Source organism: Falco biarmicus, chromosome 14 (assembly GCF_023638135.1).
Source record: "Falco biarmicus isolate bFalBia1 chromosome 14, bFalBia1.pri, whole genome shotgun sequence".
Classification (NCBI taxonomy): Eukaryota; Metazoa; Chordata; class Aves; order Falconiformes; family Falconidae; genus Falco; species Falco biarmicus.
The window spans coordinates 11,353,537-11,370,902 of NC_079301.1; the positions used below are offsets into that span (position 1 = coordinate 11,353,537).

The window sequence follows — 17,366 nt, forward strand, 5'->3', positions numbered from 1 at the left end:
AGGCTGGGCAGAACAGGCAGCTATTTACCTGCCCAGGTGCAGCACACACATGCGTTAAGCTGCCTCCTCTCCCGATGAACAGACCACTGACCTCTTACAGCAGCCAGATGAGCAAGAAAATCACCCATTCAAAAATAGGGCTTTTATTTTTATGTAAAAAAAGAGTAAATAAAAATGGACTTTTTTTTCTGGTCAGGTTCTGACAGCCACAAACTGCTGGCCCCACTGCCTGCGTCTATCTCCTACCATCAGTTGGAGGAAAGTCAAACAGTTAAGACAAAAACAATGCATGAAGCTAAGACAAATGTTACAGAATCTCTGCAGCAAAGAAACTCGGAACAAAGCAACCTGGATCCTTCCCCATTAAAAGGAGCTAAATTCCTGGGTCAACACCACCCCTCTTAACAGAGGAGAGACCTCCTGCCCCTAGCGAGCCATCCCAGATAAGGAAAATTAAGACAACTCTTTCTGAAACCACTCAAGCCCCATGCCTGGCGCCCCTTGCAGAGCTGCCTCTAGCTAAGCTTTTCTTCATGAGGATTCTGGTCCCAACAGCCCTTATACGGGCCAGCCACCTTCTGGTTACTTTGCTTCTGCCCCCAGCAGCATCCCCACTTCTAGCCTTCAAAGCATATTAAGTATCAGTACCAGAGAAGGCAGCTGAAAGCACTGCAGTCCCATTCCAACAACAGGATAGAAATGAGCACAGAGCCAGCGCGAGGTACACACTGACCAAGTCGCCTGGGCACTGGGTCTGGAGATCAGCTGACAATTAACAAGCAGGTCTCTGCACTACAAAACAAAAAGCAGGAATTTAATGTTCTAATCCTTTTATGATAAAGTTTGAAAAAAGTACTGAAGAATTTTTTTCAGTAAATTCTGAAATTTAGCTGAGGGTCAAGCCAAGCATATGGCCAGATTAAAACCAGAGCCCTTCAAATAACCAATCTGTCCCCACCCAAACCCACTCAGATGGGCCATGACAAAGCCAGTCCTCCAGACACCAACGTATTCTGTGACTGTCAGGTAACAGCTCCAACCTTGGAAGAAAAGGAAGAAAGAGGCAGGACAAGATGTGGGGAGAAATGTTATTCCTCCCTCTCAAGGTGAAAACAGAGACACCAAGTAAGGGCCAGGAGCTACAGCTTCCCTGAAGGTAGCACTTCTATTGGCATCACGGTGTTCAGCTTTAGAGAGCAATCCAGTGCAGGGGCTGTCAGGCACCCCAGTCCTCTGGCAACCCTTAAAACAGGATGAGGAGCGGTACCTGAGCAGGGTGTATCCCGGGTTAACACACCTGCTCACTCGTATACACAAGCAAAAAGGAACTTGCAACTTGCTGGCCTGTCTGCCACACAGCCAGTCCTCTTTCTCAAAGCCTCAGACTCCTCCCTCCCTACCGATGCGGTCGACTGCTTTGAACAGATCCAGTCGCTTACTCCGAGCTCTCTTCTACCTCCTTTTGTTTCTTCTTCTTCTTCTTCTTGGTGCTGGTCTCACTGGTCTGCAAAGGGGTTGGAAAGGTCAGGAAAGAATCGAAAAGAACCCCCTGCTGCTCACTTCAGAAGGAACTGCCCCACTCCAGATGCAGTGCGGGCTCCCCACGGCCACAATCCTCCCTCACCACCACCATACAAGCACTCAAGCACGCCTGACTGAATGCCACCATCCTCCCACCAGGGCCTGTTACAGGGCACCAGAGCACAGAGGCCATCTGGCAGGAACATCTACCCACCCACTCGCTGGGGCACAGATGGCTGCTCACCCCATTCCTGCCCCACTGCAGATCCACCCCCACAAGCCTCACCTGCCTGATCTCCCACCACTCTCAGCCAGTTCAGTTTACAAATGCACCTACATACAGACATCTTTCTCTGCCCGTGGGGAGCCTGGCACTTTAGGGACATGCACAGAAGGATGCTGATGCATTTATCCTGGAGACAGTAGGGAGAGACAGCAATCTCTCCCATGCTTGGACCACACCATGACAGCATGGAGTTACATACCACTTCTATTTGCTCTCCCCCACTCCCAGCTGCCTCTTTGGCCTTCTTCTCTTTCTTCTTCTTTTTCTTTTTCTTTTCGCTCAGCTCCTCTGGTGGTGGGGTGGCAGGGGATGGTGGGGTCATAGCCTCCTCACTTTCACTCTCCGAGTCTCGCTTCCTCTGTTAGGGGAACACATTGTCAGCCATGCCACCTTCCAAAGGAGCTCAAGTGATGGGAAAACAATTTGCAAGCCATTGCAACTATTTTGCCTGGTTCAATCAAACTTTGCTGTTAAAAAGGCTTTGAGCAGGGCAGCGAGCTACAGACTGCCAGCGGTCCACTCCAGCATACACTGTCTGGAATTTGTTTCTGCCAGAATTGCACCTTGTATTACTGTGTTTCCTGTACCCCAAATGCTCCAGAGTTTGAAACGCTGCTGCACCTTCCCAAGTGCATGCACAAGCCCTGACGTAGATCCTTCAATCACAGCACAAGCCCTGACTTAAGCGACTCCTGCATGGACATTTCTGCAACTGCCTGTAGTCTCCAGAAAGGGTCTGTGGCACAACAAATCTCCATTGTGGCTCCATACAACATTTCCTTGGATGCTGCAGCTTGTACACAAGTCAGAGCTCCTTATACTCATACTGTGCTACAGAACTCGCACTCAAAGTACAAACACCCTAGGGGCAAGACCCTAAACAGGTCACCCTACAGGCGGCTCACGGGCCTCGCAACCACAACACACATCAGGGCACCAGGTTCCCAGAATACAAAACACCTTCCCTTGTAAAACAGCGAATCAAAGCAGCACACAATCCAGCAACTGATACCAACTGCCTGAAGGAACAGGAGCATATCCACTCTTCATCAGGGCCCAAACAACCTTACAGCCAGAAACCACTGATGATACTCACTTTTGGAGCCCTCTCCAGCTCTGAAACAACTCTGGGAACAGCAGCTGCCTCTTTCTTGCAAGCATCCCTGAAAGAGAAGATCCCCAGGCTGAGCAGGACACCCACTGCCTCACACCACTCTGTACAAGTACAAAGCCCTGTCCCCCTTGGCAAGGGCTCTGTAACCCACATCACATGCTGGGGGGGCAGGGGCTGGTGTGGGGATGACCTGCAGCCTGCACCAGAGCCAGCTGGGCTGGGCAACAGCAAGGCCTCCCCCATTTAATTTAGCAGACTGACTCCCTCTAAAACCACAAGCACAGGCTAGAAAGGGATAACTGTCTGCCCAGGGCCCTTCCCTCCAGTGCAGCCCACTAGCAGCACATTACCTGGGACTGCAAGAAATACCACCACACTCCACGGGTCCAGACTGGTCCTAGCTCAGACAGTCTTAGGCTATGCCTAAGGTGTTCCAAGCACAAATGGCAGCACCCAGCCCAGCCACTGCTGCACGGGGCTCCCCTGTACCCACCATACAGAAGCCACACACCATGTACCCACCTGTAATCCACATACTCCTTCTTCCAGGAATCTGGTGTGTTCTCATTGGGCTTTCCATGCTTGTCCAGCAGACCCTTCTGGACCATCATCCTCTTTTGACTGGCCTGTGAGCAACATGAACAAGTCAGCCTGCAGCTCCAGGGAGGAGAAATCCTCCCAGGGCTTCACCCACTCAGCCTAAGAGGAAGTAATCCAGGAAGAAGACAAGCCAATAACTAAAGCGTTACTGATTTAACGCTTCTCCAAGGACCTTCTAATAAATTACATAAAACATCCCCTGCACAGCAGCCTACGAGTCTCAAGACAGAAGGTATCTTCATCAGTAAATAAGGGCTACTTTGTGGGGAAGTAACAGCAGCAGAACAAGATGACTGCACATCATGGAGCTCAGATCTTTGACTGGGTTTCTCCAGTTTAAATGACCTGACACATTTCAGCCGAACCACTCCAGCTGCAAATTAAGTCTGGAGCAAAGCCTTGCAAAGTGCTTGAACTGGACCACATTACCTCACATTTGCCGCAAGATACATGTACATGCATCCCCACGGCTTTCTACATTTCACCTGAACCACAGGACTGGAATTAGCCACAGCAACACCAAGTTTTAAGCCCACACTGCATCACTCACCACAGTGAAACACCAGTCTGGCTGCAGTTATGCTAGTACCGCTGGCCTCCGTGACTACCACATGCTTGAGACAGGAGAGGAACCCAACAACTGTTCCCACTGCTCCTGTCCTTTAGGCGCAATTTAGTGTCTCACAAGACAGTTTCCATTTTGGCACTGTTGCAGTTGCACCAGAAGGAAAAGCAGCTCCTTGCCCAGCCCCTCCAGAGCCATCAGTACAGGGTGATAGATGAAGGTCATCTTTGCACAGAGTGCTAATGCAATCCACTTCACATCATTTGGCTCTCTATCATTTGGCTGGTGCTGTACAGACCTGAAAAGCCCACACCCGAGAACCAGCCTCAGCTGGACCTTGAGTAGAGCTGCCTAGGCTCTGCTGGGAGGGAAAGCCTCACTGCCACCAGCACTGGGCTGGCACAAGCCCCCCTAACTGGGAAGCGCCACCATCATGGCTCTAGAAGAGCACAGCAGAATTACACCGAGGCCCTGGAGAACGCACCGATGCAGCTCTGCTCGAGGGGCCTGGAATCCCACATCCTGACAGCTGGGCACCCACCACTGCCCTGGGACTGACTGCGCCCCCACACCACTCACCTTGGGACCAAGACCCCATCTGCGGGGATACGTGTCTCTCTCCATGATGACTCTCTTGATCTTCGCCACAATGCCATGGTCGCAGGTAGAAATGACTGCTGTGGTCATCAAGGCAATGGCTACAGAAGCGGGCAGAGTTCATTAACTTTTTAATAGCAGAACTGCAACAGCAATGCAGGAACCTGCTGTGTTCAGCCTGTTCTTCCTCTGTCAGCACAAAGAGGAGCAACACCCCCCACCAGCATCATTTCACCCCAAACAGCGAGACCAACCATTTCCTAGAGCAGCACCAACACCACTGCATGGGAAAGAGCTCTGTGAGCAGCTGCTGGAGCACTTCCAGGCAGCTCAAGGAATGCCACTACAGAAAGGAGCACTGCTGCTCCTTCGTCAGCTCCCAAAACCTTGCAGAGCCAAACTGCAGGAGACTAATTTTACCAATAAATTATGTTTTTCTTGTCAGGTCCCTGAGATGACAAGAGTGCTAGCAGTAGAGAAAAAGGGTGGAACGGCTTGGCTGCATTAGACCTCCAAGGTCCCTCAATCCCACAGGTCTGTATGGAGCGTGAGGCTGTGCAGCACTGAGCACCATGACTGACCATCTGTACAGTATGTCAGCTCCTGTCACCTACACAGCTTCTCTGAAGACCCTAGTTAGAACAAAGGGCCCTTTAGAGTCACTTCACAGAAGCTGGTAGTTGCTCCAGGCCTTTTACACCCATATGCTCAGGAATTGTGATGTGCCAGGTGGCAGTATGTGATCAGACATCATCCCTCATCTCAGTGAGGACGGAGCTCCAAAAGAGGGGCTCCGACCCTGCCAGCACCACTTCGCTCCTGCACGCAGCCAGCCACACACCACAGCAGCCCCCAGTAGGACACTGGGAAACTAAAGGGTCTCTGGAGGCTGCACAGCACCCAGACCCTAGAACAGGAATCAGGGTGCTGCAGGAGGGCAGCACCACTGCACTCAGAGAATGGATAAACTTTGTCATCACCTCACACACAGAGTGCACCTGAGCATTATACAGCTGAGAGCAGGCTGAAGAACTCTTCACACCTTGCCAAGGACCGATGCAGCCACTGTTTCTTAACATCCTGGCTAAAGATGGCTGGTGTTGGGTACACTAGCCCACAATCCCCATGAGGAAGCACTATTTAAACCTTCTGCACATGGGGACTCATTTGTTGTGCATTCACTGGAACACAGTCTATTATTTCTGCAGCTAGCTGGGCACAAGAAAGAACAAGTAGTTCCATACCTAGGCAGATAGCTTCTCCTTTTGTGGTGATGACAACAATCTCCTGATTAAGTTCAATACCATCTTCGTATCTCAGGACACCAGGTAGCATGATCTTGGCTCCATAGCAAATGGCATTAACCTGAAAATGTAGGGAACAGGAGGGCTTATAAGCTGTTACAGAATAAAAACAAGGTAAGAAAGGCCTCTAGTATTTTAGCTTCCCATTGCCATTACTGTCCCAGTGATAACATCCCTACATATCTATTTCTTATTGTCCACTATATAAAACTTGGAAGCTTTGGATAACGCAAGTAAAGCACCTACTACAGCAAACAACATGAGGCAGAACTCTTACAATGATCAGCATCCTCCTGAAGTGAGGAGAGCAGCTCCTCTGCTACTCAGTTCCTGGCTCTTGCATCTTACTGCTGATCTGGCAGTGGCCCATACTGGGTCCTACACAGCTCACAATCTGGATAGTGCCAGACACCATGTGAATCCTGATCCCCCATTTATTGTATTAGCTGTACAAGTGCTCTGGTTTTGACTGGGACAGAGTTAATTTTCTGCTCAGTAGCTGGTACAATCCTGTGTTTTGAGTTTTGTATGACAATGATGTTGATAACACACTGATGGTTGTAGTTGTTGCTAAGTAAGGTTTAGACTAAGTCAAAGACTTTTCAATTTCTCAGGCCCTGCCAGCGAGAAGGCTGGCAGGGCACAGGAAATTGGGAGGGGACACAGCCAGGACAGCTGATCTGAACTAGCCAAAGGGATATTCCACACCACAGGACATCACGCTCAGTATATAAACTGGGGGGAGTTGGCTGGGGCCTGCTGATTGCTGCTCAGGTACTGGCTGGGGATCAGACAGCTAGTGGTGAGCAACTGTATTGTGCATCGCTTGGGCTTTCTCCCTTTTGGATTTTATTCCTTTCTCTGTCCCCTTCTCATTACAATTGTTATCATTAAAATAAAATATAACTATAATAATTATTACATTGTTCTTATCTCAACCCCATGAGCTTTACTTTTTTACTGAATCTCCTCCTCATCCCTCAGGGTGGGGAAGAAGGAAAGGGGGGCGAGTAAGTAGCTGCATGGTACTTAGTTACGAGCTGGAGTTAAACCACAAGACGTTAGGAGGACATTTTGCAGTCTCTGGCTGTCAAGTGGCACTATCTCAGTAACTCACCGCACTGTCTTTCATGACCAGCCGCTTGTGTGAAGTCAGCAGTTTCTCCAATGGCAGGATAACTCTTCGCAGGTAGCTGTCATCCCTGTTGTTGTCATACTGCCACTGTGCATCCAGTACATCGTGCATAGTCACCATGTTGTCCTGCAAAGACACAACCCCTCTAAACTCTCCTACCAGCCACCAACTCAAAACGCACACAAGAAAACAGCTGAAGTCCAACAGCAAATAGTGTACTGAAAGGGAGACAAACAGATGTCTGACTCAGAAGCATCAAAAAAGCAACCTAAAAGAAGCAAGAATATCTTCCACCAGCAGTCTGAGGTCAGCTTGAGCTGTGCTACCACAGACTTCAGCCCTACCCATCTCAGATAGCACTTGGATCTAGTGTATAAGGTCTGTCCACATGAAACTTTGAAGTATGACCAAACAAACTAACACCTGGGACATCTAGACCAAGATCAGTGAGTAGAGGTCTATATTAACCAGCTCTTCAATCTGTGACATGGAATAAATACTGGAATCAGCTGTAAGCACCCAACACCCGGAATTCAGAAATGATTGCCAGTGATTACAACTGTGGTAAGTAAGAGCACAGATGGATGGGGAAGCACTTGCATTCTGACACTCCTGCTTTGCAAGTAAATAAATTAGTTCTGGGATCTGGATCAGCAGCAAGACCCAGCTACGACCAAACTGAAGACTGTAGAAGTGTTCACAAAAGACTGCATCTCCCAGGTGCACTTCAGTGAAGCACGTTCCCTGTACCGTGCCCTGACAGCAAGCAGTCACAGACTGCTAAGCAGACAGCTCACACACCTGAACTCACAGCACGTGCATGGTTTGTGGGCCAAGAAACACAGGTGGCATAAAACACCTTGGGGTTTCAGTCACCATGGTGTGCTTCCCAGTCACTCATTGTCCCAAAGCTTAATTACCAGAACAGGGGCAACACCCTGAACTGAGCTCAACACTTTGGTTACAGGCCGTCTATGGAAGAGCCCCCACATTTTCAGGGCTATTCACAAAACTTCCCCCAGCCACCATGCACCTATATACCATCTCCTAACACTGTAAAACACAATTCCAATGAACTCTCGCAATTCTGGCAATTTTAAATTTGCTGGTTATAGTTACAGCTACCACTCTACCTTCTCTCCCAGGATTCCTGAGCGCACTCTGCGGAGCTCTTGCATCTGGCCCCCCACACCAAGCAGCAAACCAAGATGAACACAGAGTGTTCGGATGTATGTGCCTGCTTCACAGCTCACCCAGAAAATACCTGAAACGCAGGACAGAAGAGTATTTAAATATGTATCTAGAAATGAACCACATCAAGAAGCTCGCTCCAATTGAAGTTCTGTGCCCAACCCTTCACAGAGCCATCAGCCTGGGGTGATAGATGAAGGTCATCTTTGCACTGAGTGCTAATGTTCTCTAATTGACATCATTTGGCTCTTCAACAAAGGATGCAACGGTACAAAGAGCCAGAAGGGATTCGCTTCTCAACAAACCAAAGTAATGCATGAAGCAGTTACTGCTCAATGATGGCAAGGATTTAGGACTTAAGACATCTTCCAAGAACAGGAAGCAGCCCATTTCACAGGAAATTTTATCAACTGTCAGCTTAATAAGAAGGCGGCAGAAAAGCCCTGTTTTACCTAATCTTCTCTCAGGATCATACTCCACCAGCTTGCTCTCATAGATGGTTCTGACTCTCAGTTGTCGTTTGACAGCAGCAATGAGGGGTGGTCGCTGAAACAGCGCACCTGTCAGAGTTTCAATTGCCTGAGGGCAAAAGGAGAAATAACAGCTCACATCTACACCTTAATGTAGCACTTTGGGCTCTCCAGCAACCATGACCACTTCCATCAGTGAGAAACCACAAGGTTCATCATAATTTGGGGATGCCATATTTAATAAAGTCGATCTGAACCAATGACGTGGTCAAAATGCTACCCCAACTGCCAGTGAGTACAGCTAAGCTTTTTCATCAGGTGGCAGTATGTGATCAGACATCATCCCTCATCTCAGTGAGGACGGAGCTCCAAAAGAGGGGCTCCGACCCTGCCAGCACCACTTCACTCCTGCACGCAGCCAGCCACACACCACAGCAGCCCCCAGTAGGACACTGGGAGACTAAAGGGTCTCTGGAGGCTGCACAGCACCCAGACCCTAGAACAGGAATCAGGGTGCTGCAGGAGGGCAGCACCACTGCACTCAGAGAATGGATAAACTTTGTCATCACCTCACACACAGAGTGCACCTGAGCTCCACTCCTACCCTCTGATCTCCCACCAACACTGCACATTTTGCTTGTGAACTGCCAGCATGGCTAAGAGCATGCCGAGACTTACCCTGGCAAGCTGAGCCTCACTTTCAATTGCATTGTGCAGCCGAACAATTCCCACATACTCTTTGCCTGAAAGAATGACAAGAGCAGTCAGGAGTGGCCACTTGCATTTAATATTGACCTCAAGGTCCACACTGCTTCACAGCCACACATCCACAGAGCCCTGACATTATCACAATCCTCTCTCCTAGGAAGTACATAGCGTTTATTATGGAGTTGGTTCCAACAAAATAAGTCTAAGTTACATTTATTTCTTCACCGAGTTTTATTTCACTGGACTGGTAGAGGATGAAACCAGTCTGTCAGAAGTGTTTTCACTGACTAAACAGTACAAGCCCCAGAGATGCAAAAAAACCCCAACCAACCAACCAAACTTGTGACAGCATACGTGCGCCCTCCCTGTCTTGGAGTGAGAAAGACAGACCCTGAGCTCAAGGCACTGAAGGCCAAGGGTAGCCCTTTTAAAGACTGGAAATCTCCATTTATCTCCAAAAGAATGCCACATCTCCCCAGTCACTTAGACTGTAAATAGTCCCAGGCAATAAACGTACCTGCGCTCTGCTGGGATTTGACAAGTCGTGTTGCCCTCTCAATGCATACGATGAGGCACCCAGTCACCTTAGGATCCAGAGTGCCACTGTGTCCAGTTTTCTCTACTCGAAGGATGCGTCGAATCCATGCAACCACCTCATGGGAAGATGGATTGGAAGGTTTGTCTAGGTTAATAAAGCCAGACCTACAGTGCAAGATGACAGAGTAGGAGCTAAGCATCAGGGCAAACACAGCAAGAGCACAAAAACTTTGACAGTATTTGTAATGCCTGCAAAGATTTCTGTATTTCTACATAGCCAAGTAAGCGACGAGCCTCACAGCTACCCTCAGTAAGCACACAACCAGCTGCTCCACACACAGCAGGTGATTATTTCACATTCAAAGAATTCTCTTCTCCCCAGCCTGCTCATCACTACTCTGCACTCAACCATATCAAATGCTACAAAGTCCAAGCAGTCTCAAAGTCTAGCAAGCCAAAAGATTTTCCGTAAGACCCCAGAGACTTCCTCAAGTGTTTGCACGTCTGTCCAGAGACGAGCCACAACCCCAGAACAAAGCAAACTTTACAGGAAGTGACCAGCAGGTCCCATTTAGACATCTACTGGTTAGTAGCAAGGCACCGAGTCAAGCAGAGAGGTCAAAGGGGAATACAGAACAAAAAAATGTTTCGAGAATATTAACTGTGAAAGAAAAATAAACCACTCTGCCCTCATTACACTCACCTAACATAGTCAGAAATCTCTCTCTTCAGGGGATTAGCACCGGAAGAAAGAGGCGTGTAGTGTGCTGTCATCACATTTAACTTGTCAAAGTTCTACAAAATCCAAGCAACAAGTTACAAGTGTTCTTGAGCTTACAGTGGCTTCAGCATTGCTTTGCCCCAGTACATCTCCCAGTCACATGTCTAACTTGTACATTTAAGCAAGAGAGCCTCCTCCAAAATGAAAACTACCCAACGATGAAACAACATTTTACAGAAAGGGAAGTCCTGCACTGAAAGAGATAGGAATGCAGCAGAATACCAGCCTTTACAATACAGGATAAATCGAGTGTGCCCCAGAAACTCAGCACAAGCAACTCAGAAGTCTACACAGACCACAGGCCACTGTCAGACCGAAATAAATAGCTGAAGAAATCTGGTGGGGTCTTTACAGGAGATGGCAAACTTAGAAAGCAGGCATGCAAATGATACTGCTTGCCAAAATTTTTAACGTGATTTCTACACGTGGAAGGCTCGCCTCCACTTTGAGAGTCACGCATGCGGTTTCTTAGCAGCAGGGTTTGGAAGGAAGGAACCGAGCACCACCACGGGCCTGCACCGGGAGGGGCAACGGAGGGGGCGCGGACGGGCCGCGAGGTTGCCTATAGCCCACTCTACCTTCAGCAGCAGGGGCCACTGGGACGTGTCCAGCTGGACAATCCGGGACTCGGGCTTGATGAAGAATTCCTCGGTGTGCTGGATGTCCTGGGGGCGGATGCAGATACCAAAGTTGAGGAACGGCGCTGGGAGGCCCGCGCTCCCGCCCGCTGCCACGCGGTCCCGCTCCCTGCCATGCGGTCCCGCCCCCCGCCCGCTCTCCCTCCGGTGGCGGCAGCGGGGAAGCCCGCTCTGGCACGCTACGAGCCACCGCCAGCCCGATTCCCGGACCCCGCGGCCCGGGCTGGGAACCCCTCGATCCCGCGATCCGGGCCCCGGGCAGCCCCGCGCTCACCGCTATATCCTCATCGGGCAGCGCCCGCTTCTCCTTCTTCCGCCGCTTCTTCACGCTGGAACCTGCGGGAGAGACACGCTGAGCATCCCCGCCGCGGCCCGCCCGGTCCCGCCGCGCCAGCGGGGCAGGCCCAGGAGGACACCCACAGCCCCGAACCCCCTCCCGGGCCGGGCGCGCCCCACGTGGCGCCACAGCAGCCCCGAGCGAACCCCTCCCCGCCGGGGCTCCCCAAGCCCAAGCCCCCCACCCGCCCCCGCGCAGAAGCCCGCCGCGGGGGCACCACCCCGCCGGTACAGCCGCTGCGCACCGTCCCCATCCGCCATGGCCGCGCCGCGTGGTGGTGCCGCGCCGCGCAAGGACCGGAAGCGCCGCCCCTTTCCCGACAAGCCCCGCAGCAGCACGTGACCGCTCCCGTCGGCCCCAGCGCTGCGCGGGCCGGTGCCCTTCACCTTTCCCACGGGCCCCTCTGCCCGGTACAGAGCATCGGGCGCTCCAGCCCGGCGCTCTCCGGGGCTGCCAGCGGTCGCGGGGCCCGAACCGCTCCCCTCACCGTCCCTAGGCCCCGCTACTCCCACGGCCCAGCCCGGGGCCACACCGCTCCTGGGCGCTGCGGGCGGTGGCGTGGGCGCGACCCCTCTGCAGAGCGGGGAACGGCGGCCCCGCCAGCACAAACCGCAGTTACTGCAGCCGCGGTTCGCCCTGGCCTGGCGCCCCGAGGAAGTTTCTCGACGGTGACCAAACCTCACCCGCGTGCAGTTTTTAGTGTTCCGAGTTCAGATAATCCAGGCACTTTAAGCGACATCCCGTCTCTGGGAATTAACACTACACAGCTATCGCTCTAGCCCCGAAACAGCGTCTGACAGTCCCCACTTTGCATGGCCACCATGCGGCATTCTAACAGTGGTTTCACCTGCTTTAATTGAAAAAGGTGGTTGCAAGTACTTTTGAAGCACAGACTTTTATTTTTGCTTCACAGCATGGCATGTCGATGGCCAACTTAGAAAACAACATCAAATGCCTAATTAAACATTACTCATCTATAACTTTATCCAGATAAGAAAAGCTTTGTGGTAATTAACTTCCTCAGTATTGCAGGAATCAATGTTTGCATTGCAGCCAGGAAAACTGCAAGTTTCTAAGCGTGGAACCTGAAAAACATTGGAAAAGGAAACACTGGCAAAGCATTTGAAAACACTGCTGCCTCTGGAACCAAATATTAAAATTGGAGGCACACGCAATACCACTTATACCAGAATTATTGTTTGCTTCTCCCTTCTCTCCCAGGCGTGCAAACAGGACCGATCTCTCTCCTGGAGCCTCAGACTTCTGCCAGGATCTCTGGGGACTGTTTGCTGCAAGCGGGTTTCCTTTACTGTTAGCGGGGTGCACTAAAATTGCTCTTTACGTACACAACATGCACAGCTCTCCGGCGACCACCAGAGTCTCTCTAGCTTCCACAGTAAAGCATCCCCTCCTTGAAACTGCATGTTCACACCACAGATATTTGGCTAGGCCTGTGGGCAACAGCTGGGTGCACCAAGGGCAGCAGGTTCCTTTCTTTCTTTCCCACCTAACGAACTTGCCTTCTTTGCCTAAAGACGGGAAAAGCTCCCAAGAGGCAGAGGCGCCCCACAGCAGGCCGGAACGCCGGCTGAAGAGAACCGCGCAAGCAGCCCATTCCCAGAACTCATCCTTCTCCACCTCCGCTGTTCATTTCGCTCCTAACCGCCCTCAGCTGGAAGGGATTTGCCATCTTGCAGTCTCACGGTCTCAGTTCCCCAGGTGGCCACTGTCCTACAGAAAACAGTCAGGCCACAGCCACCGGTCCCCGGGCTACCCGGCTCCATTCGCCCGCCCAGAGCAGAATGTGCAGCCTCGCTTGGGCTGCAGCATCTTTTGCTTTCAGGAGAGGAAGAAGAAAAACCCAAAAACCTCATTTTCATGTGCTTGTTTTCTTTTTCCTTTTTTAAAAGAAACTCCAGCAACATTCAGCTCCTAGATGGGCAACCCCTCCAGCACGTGCACCCCAGGCGATCTCCTACTACAGAGTTTTCCTGCCCGCAGGCTGCCGCCGGTTCTGTCAGGAACAGCCCGGGACCACACCGAACCGGACCCTTGGTTCTGGGGTGACATGTGCTTGGTGCGGTGGCTTCGGTCACAAACAGCACGTGGGTGGTTTATGGTGGAACACAAGGAACGAGCGAGTGAGGAGCACGCTTGCTTGTCAAGCGCTACTCGCTCCCGTTACAGAACCGGCATTAGGAATAAACGACGAGGCCACGCGCAGCAAGGCTGAGCCCGGCAAGGCCCTGCAGCGGCGGCGCTCAGAGCCCCTGCCCGGCGGGGCTGAGCATCTCCTGCAGCACCAGGTGCAGCAGGTGGTTCTGCTCGGCGCTGAGCAGCGGCCAGAGCTCGGCCTGCAGCACCTTCAGCGCCTCCGCGTCCTTCTCCTGGCACGCCAGCACGGCCGACTGCAGCAGCAGGAAGAGCTCGGCCGGCAGGTAGCTCGCTGCCGGCGGCAGCCCACCACCCGCCCCGCCGCCGCCAGGCCCCGGCGCCGCGCCGCCCTCCGCCGCCTCCCAGCAGTACTGCTCCAGCGTCCGGGCGTGCTCGGGCAGCAGCTTGGCGGGCGGCGGCTGCAGCAGCAGCAGCAGCAGCACCCGCGACACCTCGCAGCGCGCCAGCACGTCCAGGAAGGCGCCGCCGGGCGCGGCCCCCGCCGCCGCCGCCGCCTGGGCCCAGCCCGGCCCCGGCCAGCGCCTGCGCCCGCGTCAGCGCCGCCAGCGCGCCGGCGTAGTCGCGGCCCAGCAGCAGGCAGGAGGCGCGCTCGGCCAGGCAGCGCAGGGCCTCCAGCGGCAGCCGCGCCGCCGCCAGCAGCTCGGCCGCCCGCTGCAGGGGCGCGGCGGCGCGGGCGGGCCGGCCCGTATCGCGCAGCGCCGCCGCCAGCTCCAGGCACAGCCCGGCCGCCAGCGCCGGCTGCCCCCGCTCCAGGTGCAGGCGGGCGGCGAAGGCGCCGCAGCTCTGCGCCGCCGCCACGTGCTCGCCGAAGCCGCCGCGCAGCCCCAGGCGCTGCCGCAGGTCCCGCTCCTGGCGCAGGAAGAGCCGCGCCGCCTCGGCCAGGGCGGCCGCCTCGGCGGGGCCGTGGAAGAGGCTCTGGGCGCAGCGCGCCACGGCCAGCTGGCACCAGGCCGCGTAGGGCAGGCTCTCCTGGGCGCGCAGCTCCCGCGCCAGCGCCGCGAACTGCTCCGCCGCCTCCGCCACGTTCGGCTTCCGCAGGAACCGCCGCCGCAGCTTGGCCGACACCAGCCGGTACCGCGACAGGAAGTCCCCGTCCCCGCCGAGGCCCGGCCCGGAGCCGCCGGGGCCCGAGCCGCCCGCCGCCGCCAGCATCGCGCGCCGCTCGGCCCTGACGCGCCGCGCCCCGCCCCGGCCCGCCCCTCGTGCCGCCGGCCAACCGGCGCCCGGCCCGGGGCCACGCGGGCGGGGGGGGGCCGCGGGCGGGGCCAGGGCTGCCCGGCCCTCCGGGGGCACCGCCGGGGACGGGCCCGCCTCACTGACCCCGGCACAGCTGCCTCTTTCGGGGCACACGTACCGCTGTCCATACAGCGGGCGGGAAGCCAGGTCGCCCCCGCCCCGCTAAGCGCAGCCCCGCGGCACCCTTCGGCCTGTACCGGGGCGTAGCGGCCAGCGCCCGCCCCGCTCTCGTGCCCGCCCCGCGGCCGAGGGCCGCGCAGCACACACAGCAGCAGCGGGGGGGTCCCTTTTGGGGTGAAGGGGAGGGGCAGTGGAGGCGGGTGAGAGGAGACGGGATCCCCGGCGCCGGTAGGAGGCAGCCCGGTGGACACGGCACGGGGCAGAGGGGCTGACGCTCGGTGTCGCCGGCCAGGAGTCCCCGCAGCGCCTTCCCTTACTGGTGAGGGCGGCTCCCGCTACTCGCCACCGACCCCCGGGAGACGGGGACACCCCCGTGAGCGGTGCCTGTGCCGGGGTCAGTGAGGCGGGCCCGTCCCCGGCGGTGCCCCCGGAGGGCCGGGCAGCCCTGGCCCCGCCCGCGGCCCCCCCCGCCCGCGTGGCCCCGGGCCGGGCGCCGGTTGGCCGGCGGCACGAGGGGCGGGCCGGGGCGGGGCGCGGCGCGTCAGGGCCGAGCGGCGCGCGATGCTGGCGGCGGCGGGCGGCTCGGGCCCCGGCGGCTCCGGGCCGGGCCTCGGCGGGGACGGGGACTTCCTGTCGCGGTACCGGCTGGTGTCGGCCAAGCTGCGGCGGCGGTTCCTGCGGAAGCCGAACGTGGCGGAGGCGGCGGAGCAGTTCGCGGCGCTGGCGCGGGAGCTGCGCGCCCAGGAGAGCCTGCCCTACGCGGCCTGGTGCCAGCTGGCCGTGGCGCGCTGCGCCCAGAGCCTCTTCCACGGCCCCGCCGAGGCGGCCGCCCTGGCCGAGGCGGCGCGGCTCTTCCTGCGCCAGGAGCGGGACCTGCGGCAGCGCCTGGGGCTGCGCGGCGGCTTCGGCGAGCACGTGGCGGCGGCGCAGAGCTGCGGCGCCTTCGCCGCCCGCCTGCACCTGGAGCGGGGGCAGCCGGCGCTGGCGGCCGGGCTGTGCCTGGAGCTGGCGGCGGCGCTGCGCGATACGGGCCGGCCCGCCCGCGCCGCCGCGCCCCTGCAGCGGGCGGCCGAGCTGCTGGCGGCGGCGCGGCTGCCGCTGGAGGCCCTGCGCTGCCTGGCCGAGCGCGCCTCCTGCCTGCTGCTGGGCCGCGACTACGCCGGCGCGCTGGCGGCGCTGACGCGGGCGCAGGCGCTGGCCGGGGCCGGGCTGGGCCCAGGCGGCGGCGGCGGCGGCGGGGCCGCGCCCGGCGGCGCCTTCCTGGACGTGCTGGCGCGCTGCGAGGTGTCGCGGGTGCTGCTGCTGCTGCTGCTGCAGCCGCCGCCCGCCAAGCTGCTGCCCGAGCACGCCCGGACGCTGGAGCAGTACTGCTGGGAGGCGGCGGAGGGCGGCGCGGCGCCGGGGCCTGGCGGCGGCGGGGCGGGTGGTGGGCTGCCGCCGGCAGCGAGCTACCTGCCGGCCGAGCTCTTCCTGCTGCTGCAGTCGGCCGTGCTGGCGTGCCAGGAGAAGGACGCGGAGGCGCTGAAGGTGCTGCAGGCCGAGCTCTGGCCGCTGCTCAGCGCCGAGCAGAACCACCTGCTGCACCTGGTGCTGCAGGAGATGCTCAGCCCCGCCGGGCAGGGGCTCTGAGCGCCGCCGCTGCAGGGCCTTGCCGGGCTCAGCCTTGCTGCGCGTGGCCTCGTCGTTTATTCCTAATGCCGGTTCTGTAACGGGAGCGAGTAGCGCTTGACAAGCAAGCGTGCTCCTCACTCGCTCGTTCCTTGTGTTCCACCATAAACCACCCACGTGCTGTTTGTGACCGAAGCCACCGCACCAAGCACATGTCACCCCAGAACCAAGGGTCCGGTTCGGTGTGGTCCCGGGCTGTTCCTGACAGAACCGGCGGCAGCCTGCGGGCAGGAAAACTCTGTAGTAGGAGATCGCCTGGGGTGCACGTGCTGGAGGGGTTGCCCATCTAGGAGCTGAATGTTGCTGGAGTTTCTTTTAAAAAAGGAAAAAGAAAACAAGCACATGAAAATGAGGTTTTTGGGTTTTTCTTCTTCCTCTCCTGA

General features: G+C 56.1%; 3 protein-coding genes and 5 non-coding genes across 8 annotated transcripts; 1 reads left to right on the forward strand and 7 right to left on the reverse strand.

Moving 5' to 3' along the window:
• Positions 1-127: 127 nt before the first annotated feature.
• Positions 128-12,124, reverse strand: DKC1 (dyskerin pseudouridine synthase 1). The gene is made up of 15 exons (XM_056360043.1): positions 12,029-12,124; positions 11,722-11,783; positions 11,388-11,474; positions 10,732-10,823; positions 10,009-10,193; positions 9,462-9,526; positions 8,766-8,892; positions 8,256-8,386; positions 7,105-7,248; positions 5,928-6,048; positions 4,666-4,784; positions 3,444-3,547; positions 2,904-2,970; positions 2,007-2,165; positions 128-1,504 (listed from the first exon to the last, which is right to left on the reverse strand). The coding sequence occupies exons 1-15, from the start codon at positions 12,042-12,044 to the stop codon at positions 1,436-1,438; spliced, it is 1,548 nt and encodes a 515-aa protein (XP_056216018.1). The 5' UTR covers positions 12,045-12,124; the 3' UTR covers positions 128-1,435.
• LOC130159043 (small nucleolar RNA SNORD83) lies at positions 4,279-4,354 on the reverse strand. The gene has a single exon (XR_008825600.1). It is a non-coding gene; the product is annotated as a small nucleolar RNA SNORD83 (small nucleolar RNA).
• On the reverse strand, positions 5,423-5,668 carry LOC130159041 (small nucleolar RNA SNORD17). Its single transcript, XR_008825598.1, has one exon. It is a non-coding gene; the product is annotated as a small nucleolar RNA SNORD17 (small nucleolar RNA).
• On the reverse strand, positions 7,946-8,085 carry LOC130159046 (small nucleolar RNA SNORA36 family). Its single transcript, XR_008825604.1, has one exon. It is a non-coding gene; the product is annotated as a small nucleolar RNA SNORA36 family (small nucleolar RNA).
• On the reverse strand, positions 8,485-8,560 carry LOC130159039 (small nucleolar RNA SNORD83). The gene has a single exon (XR_008825596.1). It is a non-coding gene; the product is annotated as a small nucleolar RNA SNORD83 (small nucleolar RNA).
• Positions 9,112-9,357, reverse strand: LOC130159040 (small nucleolar RNA SNORD17). The gene has a single exon (XR_008825597.1). It is a non-coding gene; the product is annotated as a small nucleolar RNA SNORD17 (small nucleolar RNA).
• A 1,530-nt stretch (positions 12,125-13,654) lies between the features above and the next one.
• LOC130158927 (40-kDa huntingtin-associated protein-like) lies at positions 13,655-15,154 on the reverse strand. Its single transcript, XM_056360045.1, is given in 2 exon segments — positions 13,655-14,475; positions 14,477-15,154. Coding segments are annotated over 2 exon segments (1,065 nt in total). The 5' UTR covers positions 15,112-15,154; the 3' UTR covers positions 13,655-14,045.
• A 677-nt stretch (positions 15,155-15,831) lies between these two features.
• On the forward strand, positions 15,832-17,335 carry LOC130158928 (40-kDa huntingtin-associated protein-like). The gene has a single exon (XM_056360046.1). The coding sequence runs from the start codon at positions 15,877-15,879 to the stop codon at positions 16,942-16,944; it is 1,068 nt and encodes a 355-aa protein (XP_056216021.1). The 5' UTR covers positions 15,832-15,876; the 3' UTR covers positions 16,945-17,335.
• The last annotated feature ends 31 nt before the right edge of the window (positions 17,336-17,366 follow it).